This window comes from Melitaea cinxia, chromosome 2 (assembly GCF_905220565.1).
Source record: "Melitaea cinxia chromosome 2, ilMelCinx1.1, whole genome shotgun sequence".
NCBI classification, from domain to species: domain Eukaryota; kingdom Metazoa; phylum Arthropoda; class Insecta; order Lepidoptera; family Nymphalidae; genus Melitaea; species Melitaea cinxia.
Window position 1 is genome coordinate 12721832 of NC_059395.1, and position 19984 is coordinate 12741815.

General features: G+C 33.1%; 3 protein-coding genes across 4 annotated transcripts; all 3 read right to left on the reverse strand.

The window, feature by feature from the left end:
• Positions 1-598: 598 nt before the first annotated feature.
• On the reverse strand, positions 599-3132 carry LOC123665132 (E3 ubiquitin-protein ligase LRSAM1-like). Of its 2 annotated transcripts, XM_045599482.1 has the most exons (2): positions 2747-2798; positions 599-2190 (listed from the first exon to the last, which is right to left on the reverse strand). In XM_045599482.1, the coding sequence occupies exons 1-2, from the start codon at positions 2751-2753 to the stop codon at positions 818-820; spliced, it is 1380 nt and encodes a 459-aa protein (XP_045455438.1). In that variant the 5' UTR covers positions 2754-2798; the 3' UTR covers positions 599-817. The 2 variants fall into 2 exon arrangements, with proteins under 2 accessions (XP_045455438.1, XP_045455435.1); XM_045599479.1 differs by having other exon boundaries at positions 599-3132.
• A 945-nt stretch (positions 3133-4077) lies between these two features.
• Positions 4078-10559, reverse strand: LOC123660621 (seminal metalloprotease 1-like). Its single transcript, XM_045595681.1, has 7 exons — positions 10465-10559; positions 9810-10025; positions 9201-9310; positions 8701-8908; positions 7519-7655; positions 4964-5144; positions 4078-4878 (listed from the first exon to the last, which is right to left on the reverse strand). Exons 1-7 carry the CDS (start codon positions 10550-10552, stop codon positions 4817-4819), a joined length of 1002 nt encoding a protein of 333 aa, XP_045451637.1. The 5' UTR covers positions 10553-10559; the 3' UTR covers positions 4078-4816.
• A 1592-nt stretch (positions 10560-12151) lies between these two features.
• Positions 12152-17931, reverse strand: LOC123661655 (seminal metalloprotease 1-like). The gene is made up of 6 exons (XM_045596610.1): positions 17826-17931; positions 17112-17375; positions 16567-16673; positions 14565-14781; positions 12677-12813; positions 12152-12389 (listed from the first exon to the last, which is right to left on the reverse strand). The coding sequence occupies exons 1-6, from the start codon at positions 17929-17931 to the stop codon at positions 12282-12284; spliced, it is 939 nt and encodes a 312-aa protein (XP_045452566.1). The 3' UTR covers positions 12152-12281.
• Between the last annotated feature and the right edge of the window lie 2053 nt (positions 17932-19984).

Below are 19984 nucleotides of genomic sequence, written 5' to 3' on the forward strand. Positions count from 1 at the left end.
GCAAGACTAATTGTAAGATTTTAATTCAAATAAATTAAAGAGCATACATACAAGGCACTGACTTTTTTAAATATACCGTAATGATAAATAAATACATTTAAGAAACAATATCAGACTTAGAGTGTATCACTATTTGTGACTAGCCGTTTTAGTTCTAATGTTAATTTTAGCCAATCAGATTTATATTACATACTTCAATTTAGAAATGTAAACTTGTTTATGTCATTTGAGTGTTTGTTATCAATTTAAACCGATTTTAGAAAGTCTTTGTCCAAATTACATCTAAGTATCATAAGTTAAACTCAATTGTCATTATGTTCAGAAATTCATTAGATCAAAGAGGAGGTAGTAGATTGTTTTGAAAAAATAATTTGTATGACTTGTTTTCTGAATTAAAATCTTTTAATATTTAGATTATTGAAAAATAAATAACGAAACTATATGATTCTCAAATTAATATTTCATAATTATGTATTCACAATTTACTAAATCTTTTACAAATCAAACCAACCTGTTGATACTAATATTAAAGTTAAAATATATATATATATATATATATATATATATATATATATATATATATATTTGCATTTATTATTATATCACGATATAAATTATTGCTTAATTTTTTTTCTGCATTAAGATACAATAACATGGCTGACTTATTTCAAACATTAACAGTTAATTAAAATTTGTATTTTAAATTAGCAGTCGTACACCATAGGTGCAAAATTTTAACTAGGAAATATACATATTATTTAATCTTATAAATAGGATCACAATGACAATATTGTAATATCTTGCTTTTACAATATAACTATGACAAAATGACTCTAATAGTTCTTTCTATCTTTGTTCTGCACATAGGGCAGCCTTCTAATTCATTTTGTGCACATGAATGGCAGCAACACATGTGACCACATGGTACAAATACAACTTCAGACTTTTCATCCATACAGATTACACATTCACCCTCGACATTTGTGCTTTCTTTTTCATCAACATTCAAAACTCCCGAGCAGTTTTGTTTAGTGTCCAAAGGAGGGCTATTAGGACTTGCCGACTTAATATTTAAATCAGCATCATTATAATTTTGACTTTTTTCATTGACATACAGTTTTAAAGCTTTTAAAATACTCTCTCTATCTGAAGTCAAGGAAACCCCACTCTCTTTTAAATTTTCATGAGTTATATTCAATAAAGATTCACCAGAAAAAAGATACTTTGCCAAGAAGGGTAAGCAGTGTATGACTCCTTCTTGTAAGAGGTAATTTGCAAAGACAGGATCCAGCTTCCGTACATTAAATAAAGATTTAGGAGCAGAATCCAAAAGTTTCTGGTAACTTTTTAACCAAAAATCAGAAGGCTGATTTCCTTCATCTTGTGCTTCTTTTAAAGTATTAATTAATTGCTTCCTGCGTTTCTTTCTCTGATCCAACAAATCATCTAAGAAGTCCACTAATTTTAACCTCTGTGTTAAAAGCTCATTGTAATTAAATTCAATTTGCATTTTTTTCTTTTCTTGTTCAATAACACTTAACCTAGCTAAATGCATAGATATCAGTGATATTTCCTGGTTGAGACTCCAACTTTTTGCATCAACTCGATCGAGTAGAGATGAAACAATAGCTTTCTGGATATCTTGGTCCTCTAAAACTTGTTGAATTAATACTGTCCGTGATTCATCTTTAGCATTCAATATATGAACCAATTTATTAGTACCTTCGGACTCTTGAGACAATAAGCTTTGTTTAATATTATTTAAACCATCCTTATAATTTTTCTTGTGATATTGAATATGATAATCATTTTCAATAAGCTGTTCCATTGCAGTTAAAATATCAGTTCGTCGAACATTATCATAATTTTGTCGTGTGATTTCAAGCAAGCGGTTATGCTCTGCTTGTTCATATGCCAATTGTTGTTGAATCACTTCTGGTTTTAGCCTGTCAGTCTGAATGAAATTCTTAACCAACCATTCTATATCTTGTTCGTCTTTCTGAATAGTCTTCATTAATTTTTGTCTTTCAATATCTCTAACTTCTTGTACTTTAGCTATTTCACTGTCTAAATCTTGCTGCTCTTGTAAAAAATTTGTCAAAAACTTTTCTCTCTGAACTTGATTGGCTCTGTGTATTTTATTTTCCTGCTCAATCATTTTAGCTTCTTGTTCTTCCCATGTAATACCTACTTGTTTTTCAAAAACATTATAATTAGTGCTTGGAATTTGAGATGGTGAAATGTCCAAAGTGGTAGGAAGAGGTGGTAAATATTCAATATTCATTTCTAAGCATAAAAATTTCATTATTTCTGTTGTACTCTTAGTCATTATATCTGGAGGTGGGAAAATAAAATTTTCTCCATCTGATTCAATGGAAACCAAATTAACAGCATAACATAATTCTGGGCACAACTTATTTAGGCTCTTATTGCCAGAGATTTTTAATATTTTGAGACTTTTTAAGTTTCCTAACATTGGATTTAATCTGCCTAATTTATTATTTGACACGTCTAATACTTGTAAACACTCCATATATTTTATTCCATCAGGTAAAGATTCAAGGCAGTTATTTTGAAGATATAGTTCAGTCAAGCTTACCAAATATCTTATATCGTTGGGTAAATATGAAAACTGGTTGTAGCTCAAATTTAGAACTTTAATTAACTGGAGATCTGACAACTGCCCTCCATCTTCGAGCGATTGCAAGCGATTATTGTGCAGATATAAATAGTCTTTTCTAAATACCTTGCATATGGAAAATATACCAGAAGGCAGGCGGCGCATCTCACAGTCCGATAAATTGAAGTCTGGTTCTGGTGACTCTCGTGCAAGGTACAATTTTCTTTCCAACTTAGCTCTAATGTCCTGAGAATTGTTCGAATTTCTACTAAACAAGGACATGGTGCGCTGAATTCCTGATACTGCACAACCCATTAAATGTTAAGGAAATAAGATCACAAATCGTACAGTTGTCAAAAGATCTTTTGTGTCACCGTCCCAGAATAAACATTGCTAATAACTTTATCGTTACGATATCAAAATAGACACATTTCAGAGTATAGAATAACGAATACTTAAAAGCAGTGAAACAATAATAACAGTCGTCACATTATTTGTCATCTCAATTTCAAAACACCTATGCCTTGCCTGTGCCCCTGGGCTAATTGATTTAATGTCAAATTGTCAATGTCAAATGTGAACAGTGTCAACACCAACGAATACAGATAAATGAATAATTGACTTTGACATTCCGAATGCGAATATATTGAATTGAAATAAAGTGCGCTTAAAATGTATAAAATTTTGTGTCTATCAAGTTTGAACTAAACGAATATATTATAGTCAAGAGAGAGGCTTAAAAGAAAAGGATAGCGGCTAATTCTCCATACAAACGTAGTCGACTGTTTCCTCCCTGGATAATGACACTAGATCAAATATTTTTGTAACATAAAATCTTTACCTGCCATAACCATGCCCCTATGTATTGGTTTTTTTCATAATCATAGGGAGTAGGAGTCTTCAAAAACTAAAAATATTACCTAATATTGAAATATTTTCTTGTTATTTCTTGTACACGTTTCCTAAGAAAAACATTAAGTTTCTATAAAAAACCTAGGTTGAAAAATTTAAAACATAATAAAAATACATAAATTAATACTTAAAATGGTATCTATTAGCTAACAAACTTAATACAAAAATTAAGACAAACATTTGTATTAGCCATATAGATGTTTGCTGTGGTCTGGGTGTTTGTGCCAAGTTTGTGCAGTCCTTTTGGGAGACCCACCGTGCCTCGGAGAGCACGTTAAACCGTCAGTCCCGGTTGTTATCACACAGACACACACACATTAGCCTATCGCAGTCCACTGCTGGACCTAAGCCTCCACAAGTTCGCGTCAAAAATGGCGTGTTATCATGTGTTTTGCCTATAGTCACCACGCTGGGCAGGCGGGATGGTGAACGCAGGGCTGACTTTTTCCCACCAAAGACGCTGCTGCCCGTCTTCGGCTCGTGTATTTCAAAGCCAGCAGTAGTGATTAATAATTAAACAGATATTATTAATAAAAAAACGCGTATTTTAATAAACTTTTTATTAAATTAAAACGAAATTATCAACAAATAACATTACATATTCGTGCGTATATTCCGAGTCAACAAACACATATAACTTCAATTCGTTAACGTTCATTTATGCGTTAGAAAATAAAACTAAAATGCTAATACTACATGCGCTAGCAAACGTCGAGCGTAATTTGTAGTCATTCGTTGGGCCTGTCTACGTACCATAAATATTATATGTAAATACATTTTAATTTTATCTATAAACTTCTGATAACGTTGGGTTTCTGTCTCTGTAATATTCATTTCCGTGTTGCCATTTCTCTTTTCGAGGAATATGATGGCCAAAAAAAGTAAAACTATCTTTTTCTTCATTAACTAAAGGAATAAAACTTGATCTTAACTCAGGTTGGTACCGGTGTGAAAGTCCTACATATTTAGAAGGGGATTCTTCCTCCTTAACTAACAGCTTTTCAATGTTATAGTGTTCTTTATAGTTATCATCGTTTTGTGTTTGTTTTGAAAAGTCTCCCGGTTTTATTATTTGCGAAAATCTATAAAATGCATTTGATAAATCCTCATATTCAGCATCAGAACGCTTGTCTTCATGCTTTTCTTCAGTATGTGGTTTTATAACTGACTGTTCTCTATTAGTAACTTGTTTCTCGGATTCGGATCGGAGCGGATTTTCTTTAAAATAAGATTTTCCATATTCTTCAATATTTGGTAAAACTGTAGACTTGTAAAGTTGTGGAATCACTTCTTTTCTATTTCCAGTTCCCGGAATAAACGCCGGTTGCAGTTCTTGCGTCGTTTTACTAAAATAATCAAACATAGAAAATTGAGGAGAACCCTGAATTTGATATTCTTCGACCTTGGGTAATTTTATGATTACTGTTTTACCTTGTTGGTAACCTAAGCCATGGCCTTCAAATGGCTTATTTTTGTTTTTTTTCTTTTTCTTGGGCTTTTCTATTGAGTCGGTATCGAGTTGGTGATCGGGTTCTGCATCGCAGTACATCTTATTAAGTTTCTGAGTGTCTTTTTCTGATAAACCTATTCTCTGACCAATAGTTGCCCCAAGCTGAAATGAAAAAAAAAAAAACATTTAAGTACACGATCTCACTGATAAAACGTTATTATTAGTAGTATTATTAATAAATTCTATGACTGATTAACTAATAAACAACGTACATACTTATACGTACTGTAAAGACATTCGTTCTACGAGTATAATATTAGCCAAGACTCATCAATCCATCATCAATCATCATCCATTTACAGTCCACAGACATTTGCAGTCCACAGCTGGATGTAAGCCTCCTTTAAGGTACGCAACAAGGCCCGATTACCAGCTTTAGCCATCCAGTCACTGCCAACTACCCACTGCCACTTCAGTTTGCTAAACTTATTAATTACGTCTGTCGCTTTCGTCTTCTGGTGGTAAGTCTCATTTCAGACCTTATTCTTTAGTAAGGTTCTGAGCATAGACCTCTCCATAGCTCTCTGAGTGGCATGCAGTCGATAGGCTAGCTTCACCGCCAAGTTCCACGTCTCGGTTCCGTATATCATATCTGTCAAGACGCACTGATCGAACATCTTGGTCTTGAGGCATTATGACAAGGATGTCCAAACATGTGACACAGTTTTCCAGGCGCTTCCCAGCTTAGTTGCACTCGTCTCGCAATTTCGCCCTCAAAGTTCTCTCTGTGCAACTGCAATGTTTGTCTGAGGTAGATATACTCTTGGACAACTTCAAGAGCTACACCTTTGACATAGATTGTTTTGGGAGTGACGTGCTCGTTGAACATGACTTTGGTCTTATCTAAGTTCATCTCGAGCCCAATCCGCCTTAAGGCAATATTGAAGGCTAGACAGCATCCTCTGTACGTCTTTCAATGATTCTACCATTAACACTGTGTCATCGGCAAAACGAAGATACGTGAGGTACTTTCCGTTTACATTGAAGCCCATTCCTTCCCACGACAGTGCCTGAAAGACATCCTCCAGTGCGTTGTTGAAGAGTTTCGGGGATATAACATCAACTTGTCTTACACCTCGAAACACCTGGATGGGTCTTGTCTGGTGGTTCTGAAGTTTTACTGACATTGTTTCCATCAGATAAATATTTCTTTTGTCTTCTTTTATGTGAAACAAAGCAAGTACACCTCTCCTCCACGCCATTGGGATGATCATGCTGTTTAACATTGCCGAGTTAAACAACCTCTTAAGCTCCTCAAGAATGGAATTCCTTCAGTCACGAGGAGCTTAGAGGTAACTCTATCTTACTCAGGGGCCTTTGCATTATTAAGCTGCTCAAGAGCCAACGCTATTTCGTGAACACCTACGTCTGGGAGATAGTCCGTGAAATGACGAGTAAGTGGGACTCTCGGAATATTCGCGTCAGGTGAAGGTTTCGGTGCATGCGAAGCATATAGTTTTCCGTATAAGTCCTCAATTTCAGCAAATATCTCTGTAGCTGATGTGCCGGTTTTGCCATTCGAAGTTTTAAGCCTTGTCATGTGATTTCTTGCCAGTTTCTTGGTGAAGACCTTTGACCCTCGATTTTTTTCGATTGCTTCATGTATAAAACGGGCGTTCCAGCTTTGAAGGTGGAGCCTCGCCAAAGTATGGATCTTTTTGTTGAGAGACTGGGTGTCTGATAAGGCTCCTTCTGGCATTTCCATTGGAAGACACATCTGCTCCAAAATCTCGCTTGAAAGTTTTTACTTGTTATCTATTCACCTATTCCGAAAGTGGGAACTCCTTAAGAAATTGTTCATACAGAACAGCCCCTGCATGCTGAGCAAGTTAACCAGCATTTGATATCTCTGGTTTCTACGCCCTAAAACAACAGTGAAGTGAGTCTTGGTGATATTATGCATAGCTTTCGTTATGTCCTCAAATAAGAACTTAGCCTCTTCATCCGAGCTGCTTGAAGTCGGCCCATATACTTGTACGATCTTAAGAGAGTATCTCTCGGTTCATTTTAGTACAAGGTACGCTACCCGGGTTGAGACGCTACAGATCTCCATCACGCTGTCAGGGAGAACCTTGTTGACCAGGAACCCCTCGTCACCCTGTGATTGTTTGCTTTCTTCCTATCCTCAACCTCTCTTCGGACTTCGCATAAACCTATAATGTGCCACCTTTTATTTCTTAATTCTACCACAAGGATCAGTCGTAGACTGCGCAGGTTATACGCTCGTAGACCGGGAATCGTAGATTTCTAGCACACCGCTATCCTACCGTAACTAGGGCTGCTGCCGGAATAGTAGGACCACCGTGAATTGAGGCCTTCCTTTTTTGTGATTATCCATAATGGGGAAGTTTGCCCACAGTCATTATACTGGCGGCACCACACGGCCAAGACTAAGGATTTTCAATTTAGAAACATATCAATACTCAGGGCTAATACTACAATAGTTATAAGTAAATAAATTAGATATTTGAAGTACCTGCTTAGGAACCAGTGTGTCTTGGCCATTCAAAGAGAAAGCCTTGCGACTGTAATGTAAAACACTATCGTAGTCGTAACCAACGCCAAAGTCAGAAACTGCAAACGAATTATATTTGCGAAAGTTGTGTCTCGCACCTGTAACGTAAACATTAATATTGGCGCAATATATTGCTTTTATCAATCAATAAATATATTTCTTACTATCGTTTATATAAATTCTTTGCCCGCAAGGCAATGTTAGAAAGTGAAATAAATTAATTGTGCTGCATGATAGAGTCGCATACAAAAAAATCTGCTCTGTACAAATCTGCTTTGTGCTCCAGAGTAGATTAAAATATAACAATTATTTGCTTTACTTTTATCAAATTCCAGACTGATTCAGCGATATTGGAAAAAATCTCATAAGCCATCTTCAAATCTCATAATATAAAAACATGGACAAATACAGACCAAGTTCTCATACCGAGTTATCAGAGGCTACGAGAATTTGGTCTGCATATTTCATACCGCTAAATTATTAAGGTGAAAATAATAATGTCTCTTGAATCAGATAGTAGGTAGGTATAGTAGAATGCATGGTTATTTATGATCTATGCTGTTTAAAATAAACATTTATATGTGAACTAGCGGACCCGGCAGATGTTATCCTGCCCCGTATAGCAGCTACCAAATTTAATTGCTGACATACTAACGGTAGTGCCACCTACCGGGTGAAATCGTATTTTTATTTAAATATACACACGAAATGCCACCTGTTAAGAATAGTTAGGTGACGTAAACACGTACAAAAGAATTGCATATATACATATGGATAGTAAGATATATACATTTATATCTTTATATGCTTAGTAGAATGAAACTGAGGTACCTATATATAATTTGTTTTGACAAAGCATTTGGCTTGCATAAGTGTTACAGTAGAAACTAGAAATTTAGTATGCAGGTCATACAAAGCGAATCTCTAACACCGTAACCTTAGTCATGAAGACATCTATATGCTTACAAATTTTATAAATTATTACGAATAATTATTATTATTTACTGTCTAAAAATAAAATTTTACACAAAAGATTTTTTTTTACCTTAATCTTACGTTTGATTTTGTTTTACATAATTATTATAGTGTGATATTTGTTAAAACTTTTATTAACTTTACGATATATTATAGGTTATTACTTACTTCTAATAATGTTCTCCCATACAACATCTATAAACTCGTCTCTATCGGAGCTACTCTGCATGTGATAGAAGCCCAAGGTATGTAGCATTTCATGTACAATAGTACCATGACGGAAGCAGCCGCGACCTGTCGGATGGCGTGCCGAGAGGTTCAACACTTGATACCCTCCCTGGTACCCTACCTGCGAAAAGCATCCTCTTCTGCTACCCTAAAAGTATGTTAAATTAAAAATTTATTCTGGTCTCTCATAAAAATATACTATTATTTTACTCTCAGTTGTTTCTAACTTCTTCGTATCAATCAATCTCTTCTTCGGCAGGAAAGGAAAATGTAATGGAAAAACTTAAGCCTTTTGAAATAGTTCCAAAAACAAGACAGTGAGGCAGAACCTCTTATCTTACGATTAGTTTTTTTTTTTTTTTTTTTTTTAACAGAAGAAGTTTTAGCCCCACAGTAAAATTAAAATACATAATATTACAGGCTGTTGGATTTATAGCTACCTGAATTACTACAGCGTCACGATCGCCTTTTACATAAGGTCTAAATTTGACGCATGAAGATCGAGCCAAATCGTCTATCCCATTGTGTATTGCTTCTATCTGATCGCTTGCTGAAATCACAAAGATCCAAATAGCATATTTCTTTGAAAGGCTAATTTAAAAAAAAAATATTACATTTCAATTTAACAGTAACAATACAACAATAGCGTTTATTGACAGAATTACTTGCAACCATAGCTGTCACCTCATTTCTCGGCATTCTAACTGAGCCTCGTTGCGTATACGGATAACATTAAACTGATATTGAATAATTTCAACTATCAAGGAGCGATTTTAAAATTAAATTGGATCTATATATATCTAACTTTTACGTGTTCGTGTCTTATAAAACTCAAAAAAATAGTCGACTACGAAATACTGTTTTCATATTGGTTAATAATTATCTACTTACCTAAAGTGGTCTGAGCTGCAGCTACCCCTGTCCCCTTGGCTCGGGGCACGGCGGGAGCATACAGCGAGACAGGGACATTTTATTCAAATACCTATTTTTCAAAAGTCTCTCAGGTACCCTTTCCCTTAAGATGTTAAAATTAGGTTTACTTAACTTACAGAAATGGTCAGCTTGTATGAAGTAAATAACTTCATTGTTTGGCCAACGTTTAGTTGTATCTGAAATGCCATTTCTTGCGAGGCCTTCAGCGACGCTGGCGACTATCATTCTCCTCTGCCTGTCATTTAGAATCAGATCGCCTTCAAATTTACCACTTTCTTCCCAAGCGTGGTCAGATATTGGCGTGTCATCGTCAAAATCTTCGGGAACGCCACCTTTTATAAATTCGTTTTTATATGTTTAAATAAAAGTAATAAAATATTGTAGTAATTATTTATTTGTTTTATTTTTACACATAATGTCATATGACGTCAGTTCTGTAGAGATTTGCTATTGCTTAAATAATAATAATTTTATAATTTATATCAGTTTGTCCGTTGGTAGGAAAACACAAATCTATAAAAGTTCTAAACTGATTTTGATGAAATTAGTATATATACATCGAATATACCTCGAATCTACGCTAGGACATGACTAAGCTTTTAAACCTCACACATGAATAGTAAACAAGGTCAACGCGCGGCAACTTTACTTAGATAAGCGATAAACTATAGTATTTTGATTTTTTATTAATGACTCAATAATGTTTACCTTTAAATGTGATATGAATATGAATTCGTTAATATTATTATTTGAAAAATAGAAAAACCTTACTTTTCACATTTTGATCCAACTGGGATGTCTCTTTTAAGAAATTACTGAAATCTTCAAGTTCCCTCGTGGACATCGCTAAGCTCTTCATCACACAAAAATGAGAGAAAATAATAATACCGATCAATTTCATATTTGAAGTTCTGTTTTAGGTCAATTAGGTGAAATTGTAAATAAATACATCACTATTGTCCTCGCGCAAACAGTAGTTCAAACATTTGAAAAGTGTGTCGCCTTAACGGTACAGCCACATTACACGGTTTTGATAAAGTTGCAACGGAAACCTTGCGAATTAAAGTTTTTGCACTACACCGTGAAGTTTTTGTCGAACAAAACCCACCGAGGCGGGTCGGGAATTAATATAGTGTTAGATACGACCATTTCACAAGGTGTTGGCGCGCTACTGCAGAAGTATCTTGCGACAGCACGCCCGTGCCGTGGTAACGGACAACGCCTCCCATGCAAGACACAATTGCTAAATTTACTGCTCGATTTATTGTATCATTGAAACGAACCTTGATTTCAATAATTTGTTTGCCTAATTGTATCTTAAATTTTCTTACTTAAATTGCAAATTTTAAAAAGGTTATCCGGTTTGTCGTTAAAATTACTATAATTTATTAACCTTAAAACCCTTTATAATAACTGTAACGCGCAACGTCCGTAATAAATAATGCATTCAGCGCATTATTTATTCATCGAGTCGGAGCTTGAACTGTTCAATACAATTATAATAATAAACTGATGTAAGTCCTGTGTAGGTATATAGATATATATTAAATAATTAAGTTGTTTCTTTAAATGCATTATTTAAACATTTGACCGTAAAAATAATCAATGGTTTTTTACTAGTATTAAAGTCCTTATTGTTTCGATGTTGGTGATCAAGACGAAATATTATAAAACTTCGTTACGCTTTCACATTAAATTGGGAATGTAAAAAATGAACACAAGTTCTCAATACCTTCGAGATGTTACAAAATAATCGCTAATTTTTCATGCATAACATAATAGCCTTTATAAAGTAGATACTATTCTACACTTATATGTACCTATATTATAAAAAAAATAATTCAGAAATGTTGTTTAAACGTTTGTTACGTTACGTACGTTTGTTTTAAAAAAATTTGTTTAAAATAATTTGTGCTTTTAGACTACGTATACGTTTGTTTACGTAGTCTAAAAGCACAAATTATTTTAATGTTTATGTATTATTATGTTTGTTTAAAATCGTTTCAGCTTAGTAGCTTTAATTTATGTAAAAATACAGCGTCGAAATCTCCTATAAGTTTTCAAAACTTATTGTAATTTTAATTAGTAGGTAGTGGGTATGTGTGCGATAGAGAATTTATTTCTAATTGAAATTATTGGCCGCCTTAATATCCCTACTATTCCCTATCAACTAGGTACTTATTTTCGTAACAAAATAGCAATGTCGTCATATCTTCGTGTATTAATTTAAGCTTATTATAAAATAATTGCTAAATTATTGTATTTCATAAAAATCATGACTGGTCCGTGTCACTTGATGAATGAAATTACTTTAAATTTGTCTAGTTATGAAATTCATAAAAATAATTTAAAAAAAAAACAACAAAGTTGCTTAAAAATAATTCCGATGTATTAAATGTTACGCAAACATTTATTGACCATAAGTCTCGTAATAATCAGGAAGAATAAAACTCAATTATCTGGTGCAATGCTTTTTACTATTCCACATTTAATAGTCTCGTGTTCCGTAATATATTTTAATTGGTTATAGGTGTATTACACGTAAATCTGTTTTAAACAAACTCAAAACGTGCCAATTTTATATATTTTTACTTCGAAACGTAACTAACAGACTTCTCATCTTCACAATACATTCTATTAATCTTCAATACGTCACTTTCGGATAGTCCAACTCTTTGTCCTATTTTGACGTCTTCCTGTTGAACATTTACTACATGAATTCTTATCAAAAATCTATTTCACCGTACATTGTTGTTAATAATTAAATTGGGGCGTAAAATATTGCAAGAAACGTATCAAAAACACGCAACAATACAATGAGAATGTATCTATTGCCGTTATTATCTTAATTGATAAATTAACCGTAATCTAGGTTAAATATTTATTTTTGTGAAACACACTTGAAGACAAGCAGACACTTAATAAATTATATCTACTGTAATCTAAAATAATATTTTATGAGTTAGTTGTAACTTTTACTTACCTTTAAAGGTATGATTGTCTTATTTCCGTTTTTAGAAAATGCTTTTGATGGATAATGCATCACACTGCCGTAATCGTATGGTACTCCGAAGTCAGTTACTGTATCAACGGTGTACTTTGCAAAATTGTGCTCCGCGCCTAGTAGAACGACATATTATAATATTAGTTTTTTTTTATGTATTCAATTAAAATAATTATTTAAATTATTTAATAGGTATATGTAACTCTTACTTGGATAATGTTTTGTAATGGGTTACGTGTTTGTAGGCAAGCCAGTAACTCTTTTAACTGATATAATATTCTGGCAAGAATAATTAAATAACTATTATTGAAATAAGTTAGTGTTAGTTCACTGAATTCCAAAGTCTTAAAAAACAGCTATCAACCATTATCAGTGTAACACACAGTGTCGAGTTTACTAGTAAGCTGAGTAGGTGTAGCCCAGAGCAGTAATTTTTTTTTACGTTTCGTTTTTGAAATATTATTATATAGAATCAGAAAATCAATGGGCATGACCACTGCCTTTGTACAACAATGGATAACTAAAAAAAGGTCAGTCGCAATATATTTTCCCTCGAATTGACTATTGTATAAAAAAGGTCGGCGAAAGTAATCGCGACTAGCTTTTCGGGTGGCTGTAATCATTACGGTCATTACGTTGATAATCAAATTGTAATTTCTGTAAACCTTTACGAATAGGCAAATACATTCATAACAGGATGCCAGTCAAAAAGTGTCCGCAAACACTTTTAATTAAAATGAATTAATTTTTCCAAAAATAAACTTTTTTTTAAGCCTCAATGGCATGCGTTGATGGATACGGTTCTCAATCAACGGTGCATACAGTAGTAGACCAATAATATGAAAAGTTATGATAAAGATTTTGCAGTGGGATATTAGGTTATGACCCACAAACTTTTTGAGGACTGGATCCGCGCCTGACTGACATCAATTGAATAGCCTCATCGTCATCACTTCAGCCTATCGCAGTCCACTGGTGGACATAGGCTTCCACAAGTTCATACCAAAAATGGCGCTAACTTATGTGTGTTGCCCATAGTCACCACGCTGGGCAGGCGGGTTGGTGACCGCAGGGCAGACTTTGTCGTCCCGTCTTCGGCCTGTGTATTTCAAAGCCAGCGGTTGGATGGTTATCCCGCCATCGATCGGCTTTTTAAGTTCCAAGGTGGTGGTGGAACTGTGTTATCCCTTAATCTCCTCTTACGACACGATTGAATAGCCAACTAGCGACAAATTTATAAATCCGCCACTGGGAACATAGAAGCAAAAAAATCGGTTCGAATCCATGACGGTTTCGTTAAAGCATTCTAAACCACTACACCTAAAACTACAAAAACACAATGTTTAATATTTTTTTACAACTAGCTGTGCTCGCGACTTCGTCTGCGTGGAAGCGTGACTTTACATATTTAACGTGATTCTTTAAATTGGCGTAACTTTTTTATGTAAGGACCAAACACTAAATATTCAGTGAAGCTTACCATAATATATCAGTGAAAACCACATCTAAATCGGATAAGCCGTTTCTGAGATTATCCTGCACAAACTCACAGACAAACAAAAAAATTCTAACAATCATTGTTATGGGTGCTTTTATTTGCGTTGATCCATGTACAGACAGCGAGCCTTTTTATTATATGTATTGATTCAAACAGACAATTGTGAAATATTGTTATACAAAACTGATAATTCATATAATAATTTTTAAGATTTTGCTAACGCGCAGAGAAAACTTCAAAATATTATTAAATATTGTGCGTATTTATCTAAAAACCTACATTACTATATTGGACAGTTATATGTGAAAGTTACTTCTATTAGGAATTTTATTTAGACTAGCATTTAAGACGTAAAAAGACACAAATCACCTGGTTTTATATTTTCATACACAATCTGTACGAAGTCGTCCCTATCGTAAGTACTCTGCATGTGGTAGAAGCCGAGAGTATGAAGCATTTCGTGTACAACTGTCCCGTGCTTGAAGCAACGTTTCTCCAAGTTCAATACTTGATCCTGTTCTTCCTCTTCAGAATCGTCATCACCAGTTCTTAGACCTACACTTGAATAACAACCACTTGCCGATCCCTGGTGGCGATAGTATTGGTTACGGTCATAAATTCAGGAGGAAATTTTTTAAAAGTGATAACAGAAAATTAAGTTATATAAACTATTTTTAGGTGTATTGAAATAAATTTAATTATTTTCAAACTGACCAACATATGGACATAGTATGAATACCAAATTGCCTATTAGAAACAATTTTTTTAATGTCGTCATAACCGGAATTGTTGAAAAATGGGGATAATGAACTTTAAAAATTACCTCTTGAATTGTAATTTATTATATAATGATATTACAATTTTTATATTTTTATGAGAATTGCAAATACGAATCTAGAATACCTTTTGTATTTTCTTTAATACTTAGGTACCTACCTTGTTATTAAAATATTTTAATCAATTAAAATACATTCGACATGACACCTAAAAGTAGAAGCGACTAGGGCATAGGTACATGTCCATAACGTGATTATGTGACTACATATACACACGAAAACTACAAACACCACTATAGAAATACAAAATATTCTTTATCGCGTAACCTATCAACGGGAAAGTAGTTTTTCCACTTTCATTGCATATAAGGATCTAGTATTACTAACATAACCAGTATTTTTGTACAACACTGTGAAGATTTTAAAATAGAGGTGGATACATTTAGGTATTAAAAAAAATCTCTAAACTGACAGTGTTAGCTTTGTAAAATAATTATCTTAATGTATATATTTCTCGTGTACATATTTGCTAGCAAATGAAAAAAACGTCTTCAATTACACCGACAAGTAGTACAACGTAAGTAGACGAAAAAACTTAACAAACGCACTAGTCGTCATTACGATTTTCGAGGGTTTTCCTCCATTTCTCTGGGATTCCTTATCATGGTACCATCCTTGGGATATCTCCTTCCCAACAAAAAAATTATTATCAAAATCGATTCATAAACAACGCAGTTATCCCGAACATACATAAAAAAATACATATTTAAACGTCGAATTGAGTAACCTCCTCCTTTATGAAGTTGGTTAATAACGTAGAAACTCAACACCACTTACTACTAGTATTTTTAACAAGGCATGTCAAGACATTACTGACTTATCTTATCGCCTTGGTGTGCTTTTAATTAGGTAAGTTACTACTTATTTACTACGTTATGGTTAGTGTTTTGTGTAGAAGTAATATTGCATATAGGTAGGCATTTGTAATAATGTAAACCTGTACTAGGATTCACTTTTAAAATATTTTACTTTAATAAATTCGAACTTAACGTAAATTTTACATTCTCTCCTTAATTCAAACAGAGACAAAAAAATGTGAAGAATTTGTGTGCAAAAGAGAATTATGGTAACTCGAAAAAAATATGTAGGTATAACTGGTATAAGAATACGAATGTCTTTTCTTTAAATGTCTAGACAGGATTACTAGATTAGTGTAGACGAAGTAAAACATGCAAACAATTGGTAATCCCAGAGAAATCGAGGAAAACCCTCGAAAATCGTAGTGAGGACAAGTGCGTTTGTTAATTTTTTTCGTCTACTTACGATGTATAACTTGTCGATGTAATCGAGATCGGCTTTCGATAACAGAGAACGGTCATCATTAGTGTAAAATTTTATAAAGCTCGTACGATCAAAATATTAATAAACAGTTGCTTACAGTACTTTTATAACCATAAACATAATAGACAAAGAGTTTCACCACAGAAACACTGTAATTAACAGTTGATAGTACTGTCTTTACTATATAACATCGATAATTTTGACATAGGAAACATTTAGTCACTTAGTATATCACTGTGAAATAACCTACTTACCTGAATAATGACTGCGTGTTCTTGTTTTACCCTTCGCCGAAACTTGAGGCAAGATTTGTTCGCAATGTCGGCCATACCGTTTTCGATCATATCAATTTGCTTCTCATCTGGAATATCAAAAATTGTATATGTTTTAAAGCTTACGGAATGTTTAGGTGTTATTAATGAATGATCATTAATAACGCCTAAAAATAAGCTTTAAAAAGCATAACTACTTGAACTAGATATGAATAATATTTTTGCCATTAGCAATGAAAATGGCAAAAATTAATGCAACCAAATGCAATCTATTATTAGGTAACATCAAAAGCAATAGCTTTTAATGTTAGCTAATAGTTTGCTAAGTTCTTAAGCTTTAAGAACTATTTATGATGAGTGTAATCGTAATGTTATATTTCTAACTCTTCACTATTCGCAAAGGTATATAGATTTAATGCAACAGTTATTTTTTCAATCGGACCATAAGTCACATTTAAAGTGCTCGGCTACATACAAAATAAGTATAATAAGTGGACTGCAATAATTTTTAAAATCACATTACGAACCAAAATCTTCTTCAACAATATGATATACAACAGTACGATTCGGCCAACGCTTGGTGATATTTCTTAAGCCATTGCGTGTAGTTCCAGCTTGCTGAATAGCTTCCCGCTGGGTAGAAGATAAGAACATGTCACCTTCGAAGTGCTCACCTAACTCTGCATCTGTGCTTGAATCTACATCATCTACAAATGCCAAATCATATTTTATTTTTGTCTCTACTAATTCTTGTGCTCTACTTTCGTCTAACTCATACCTATCCAAAATGTCTACAATAGCATAAAAGTGAAATGTTCGAAATTTGAAATCAACTAAACGAATCTTTGAATACTATTTAAATATTTAAAAAAAATTATTATTAAATCTATCAGGCCCTAAACTCACTAAACAACCTCAGGTAAATCGATTTTATCGATCGAACTTTTGAATTTTGTTGTTATACTAATGTAAACGAAATCCTATAACAACATTTTATTCGTAAAAGCTAAAGTAACCACTAAATAAATTCCGATAAAATATTTTAAATGAACGAAAAACAAGGAAATGATTTAAAAGGTTGAATATTTTATAAGGGTAGTAAAAAAGTAGTCAAAAGCTAGTCGGATACGCTGCTGCAAGTTACAGAACTAAATATGTATTTAGAAAACTTATTATTTTCAGTCATGCTTAAAACACCGTATAAAAATATTATTTCGTATCAGAAAGTGTAAAATATTTACCGTTATCTGCAAAAAGTTGTTGAACATCGAATACATACTTTACAGCTGCCGGGGCTGCATTCGTTAAAACTACTAAAACTAAACCAACAACAAACTTTAGAATCATCGTGAAATATATTTCCTAATACCTACAACAGGTACGTTTCTTTGCAAATAAGTAGTACGATGTTCTCGCCTCTTTTAAATAGTAACAACGGGACGCATCGATCACCTAATTAGATAAGTAATCTAAGCCCATGCTGTTTGTAATTAGTTAGGTTTCGCCATATTGATTATCTATTTTACGAGTAAATGTTAAGAACCCTGTTGTGAAGACATGAGAATATCTCACTTTGTCGCGCACTAAAATGCCTCAAGTGAGTTTGTAATAAAACTACTTAATATAAAAATATAAATGTCATTTGCTTAAAAAATTCTTTTATGTTGTCTCAGTTACAAAATTAATTATTATTCATGACTTACTTTAAAAGTGGTGACGTTATAATTATCTTATATATTTTTCATAAATAGTTTTTGACAAAAAAAGTAAATTTCGATTTTCTTTACATTTAAAAATAGTCTGATATTTAAGATAAGTATTTTAGAATAATTTTTTGGTGTGTTTAAAGCTTAATTTTTACTATTTATTATTTTCACTATATTTATCTACTTGTATAATAAAATAAAAATCCTATTCATTCCTTATTTCAGGAAATGCTATGTACCTAGTATCTACGTATCAGCAAATTTTAACGCATTGAATATTAAGACGTATGCTTAGATACGTATTATTTAAAAAAAGAAAATGTTTATTTAGTGGCTATCATACATACTACGTCGAATCAAAATACCGAAAATCTTTTAGACACTCGAAAAATTGTTCAAGCGTTGTTGAAAAATCGACCAGTGTGGAAAGGACTTAAATTACCTTTATTTGTTAAGAAGCTTAAAGTAGTTTAAAAAGCGGATAAAATTTCGTATGGAAGTTTGTCGTGTTGAAGATAAGGCCAAGATACATGGTGTTTAGAAACTTGATAGAAAGTAATTATATTATTTGCAAAATAAGTAGATATATAGATAAAAATATGTTATGTTGACCCAAGCAACTATTCCATGCAGACTAAGTCACAAGCTAAAGCTAATTTATTTTATGTTGTTACAATGATTATACCACAAGACTTCACGTGGTAGTGACATATTCGTGTTTATAATGTCGTCACCGATATTCTATCGCGTCGCGTAACGATAAAATAATATTATTGAAGTAAAACTTGAGGAGACTTGGGGAGTAATCTAGTGAATGCGTGACGAGCTCGTTAAAAAAAGTGTGATAGGGCGAAGCGAACGGAAGTTAAGAAGGAGATATAAGTGAAGACAGAAAGATAGCGAGTTACGTTTCGTATATTACTGTAGGAGCTAAAGAAGTTTTACTTCAGTCGTATGGTCTAAAACACACTCGTTTTTTTTTTTTTTCTTAAAATATTTATTGAAACGATATCGAAGAATTTTGTTTAATCTTATTTAATTTTGTTAATAAATTGTATTGTGTGTCGTAGCGAATATGATCGAAACTGTTCTCAAATTTTCGCTCTAGCTTAAAAATAGTTAAGCGTATCAAAAATTATTTATGAAAAATTTTTTTTAAAGTTTTACAATTACCAATGTGGTAGTGGAACTGTGTTATCCCTTACTCGCCTCTTACGACACCCACGGGAAGGGAGGGGTGGTTATATTCTGTACTGCCATAACCACACAGCGTATAGTATATTAATATATATTCCTTATTGCACTAAGTAATTTCACAACAGTCATTATAATATAGGAAGTTGGCAAGGGCGAACTTATCTCTAAAAGAGATCTCTTCCAGGCAACCCATGGTAGTGAGAAATGATGTGAGCGCGGGGCAAAGTAGTGCAGGAACAGAAGATTTAAAAAAACATCAGATACATAGACTACATATACATACATAAACATATACACGTACATAAAAACATACATATACTATATTCATACATCTCATACATCTGTACTGATTTTGGTCAGCAAATAGTTCTTAGGATTGTTTAATGGTTATTATATAAATTAAAAAATTATTCTATTCTCAATTCCTGCATTTCATTTAGCTATTTGTTAATATATTCGAAATTATCAAAATATCCAGAATACAACGCTGGTAAAAA